This window comes from Echinops telfairi, unplaced genomic scaffold, assembly GCF_000313985.2.
Source record: "Echinops telfairi isolate 266 unplaced genomic scaffold, ASM31398v2 ScPeMD7_7458;HRSCAF=8496, whole genome shotgun sequence".
In the NCBI taxonomy this organism is placed as follows: domain Eukaryota; kingdom Metazoa; phylum Chordata; class Mammalia; order Afrosoricida; family Tenrecidae; genus Echinops; species Echinops telfairi.
This window is the reverse complement of record NW_022111358.1, coordinates 29119530-29121605: the sequence shown is the minus strand read 5'-3', so window position 1 is coordinate 29121605 and position 2076 is coordinate 29119530. Positions and strand designations below refer to the sequence as shown.

The following is a 2076-nucleotide window of genomic DNA, read 5'->3' as shown; positions in this document are numbered from 1 at the left end:
GCAGGAGATCGCCACCTACCGCAGCCTGCTCGAGGGCCAGGATGCTCACTACAAGGACCTGGCCACCACCAGGGTCCTCTGAGTCCTGGGCTTCCTGCCCTCCTGCAGAGGCCCCGGTACCAAGGGGCGGGACCCTTAATCCCGTCTCTTCCCCCAGAACGTCCAATAAAGCTTGATGGCATGGCTGGCTTGTTATTTCAACCCCTGGGGTTGGGCCAGGCCTGGCTCTGTTGTAGGTTTGATTTGAACCAAAGTCCAGCCCGGCCCAGGAAAGGGAAGGGAGACCACACACATCTGTTAGTTATGTTCCTGCTTGCCAGTCTTCTTCATTCATCTAGCTCTTCATTTCTTGACTGCTCTGTGAACTGAGCATTGCTCCCGTTTTACCGCGGGGGCAAACAAAGCCCCGTGGAATGGGGATGCGATGCTTCGGACACGGGTGGGATTTGAAATGATGGGTTTGGCTTACAGATTCTGGTTCCTCACAGCCCACCTCTGCTGGCATCTCTCTCTGTGTTGATAAGCTTTTATTGACTATCAGCTAGCTGGCTGACACAGAATCTAATTCGCTGTCTGCGTCGAAGCCAACTAATTTTGTCCCTGTAGAACAGGGTAGAACTGGCTCCGTGAGTTTCTGAGACGAACTCTTTATGGGACTAGAAAGCCCTGCCTTCTTTTTTGCCCAGTGGATGGTCGTTTTGAACTGCTGACCTTATTGAGTATCAACGAGGTGTGGCATTTAATCGAAATAATCGTAATAGGCGGTTGGTATGATTTGCATCTTGTAGCTCAGGAAATGGACTCCGAGAGGCTAAGTAACAGTGTGTGCAAGGCGAAGAAGGCAGGACGCTTCCTGATTCTTTGCCCACTGGGCCACCCCCGTTCAGGTGGTCTCCTAGGACTGACACCACTTGTGCCGGATCCTCCCTTGGGTTCAGGGTGGCTGCCCAGGCCTGGGCTCCCCTGGGACCTTTTTATCTGACACATTACTCCAGTGTCTGAGTGACAGCAGACAGGATAGGCATGCTGGCTGTGCCAGCTGGCTGGAGAGAGTAAGGCCCCTCGTGTGTCAGCATGCGTGTGCTGACACATCCAGCCTCTCAGCACAGACCCTCCAAGCCCCTGACGCCCACCAGCCCATAGCTGGGCCCAGAGCCTGGAACAGGACCCAGCGGTGACCCCAACCTCCCACACAAACCTGGGCCAGCAGAGGCACAAGTCCCAGCTTCCTCGTACAACTCTGCCCTTGGGGGGCCTGGTCCTGCTTCTGTGGTTTACACCACAGCTGCCAGGAATTTGGGCCAATTAGAGGTAAATCAGGGGCACCCACAAAGGAGTCCTCTGCCCACTGGCTGAGCACCCCAGGCTGAGTGGGGGTCCTACCGTTCTGGGAGAGCAGTCTGGCCCTGTGAGGGAAGAGGCAAGCAAGGGGTACCAGTACTACTCCTGTTAGAAACCCACCCGCCCCCTGCCCCAAGATTGACCCACTGCTGTGTGTGCCCAGCTCGGAGCCCAGGAGGCCTGAGATCCTGTCGCCCAGCAGCTCCTAAGCCTGTGGGTCTGGGTGTTCAGTGGGTCGGTCGCGCTGAAGCTCACCGCTGGTGAGGGGCAGACAGGAAGCTGTGAGGCCAGAGCCCCTATCTTCCTCTCTCCCTGCTGCCGCCCTGGCCCTTCTCCGCCTCGCCTCCGACCGCCCCATTCTCCTGCCCTGCTCCCCAGAGCCAACAGACTCCTTGCTCACCCAAGTTCCCAGAAAGCCCTGGAGGTTGGAGGTCGGCCACAGCCCCAGGCTGGGATTGCCCAGAGGTATTTGTACCCATGCCTGTGAAAGCCTCCCTTGTCACAGTTGAAACCCTCCCCTGTGCCCCAGGGGCCTCTGGAATGTGGTTGTCACCTCCACAGGTGGGGCAGGTGACTGGGTGGCAGGTCTGAGTGTTAGGAATGAAGCCTTTCTTTGTGTGTGTGTGTGTGTGTGGTGAGCGCAGGGACATGTTTTTGTCAGGCTGGGAGCTGTGTCTGATGAGGAGAGGAAGCCGGGGTGCTCTGTTGATCAAAGCCTGGTCCTGACCAAAGAGG

General features: G+C 57.2%; 1 protein-coding gene across 1 annotated transcript in view; it reads left to right on the top strand.

The window, feature by feature from the left end:
• The window catches only part of LOC101657842 (keratin, type I cytoskeletal 16), a 92610-nt gene extending 92528 nt beyond the window's left edge, over positions 1 to 82 (top strand). The window contains exon 12 of the mRNA XM_030888107.2: positions 5 to 82. Coding sequence (XP_030743967.2) covers positions 5 to 82 — 78 coding nt within the window. The remainder of the gene's footprint in view (positions 1 to 4) is intronic.
• Positions 83 to 2076: the final 1994 nt, after the last annotated feature.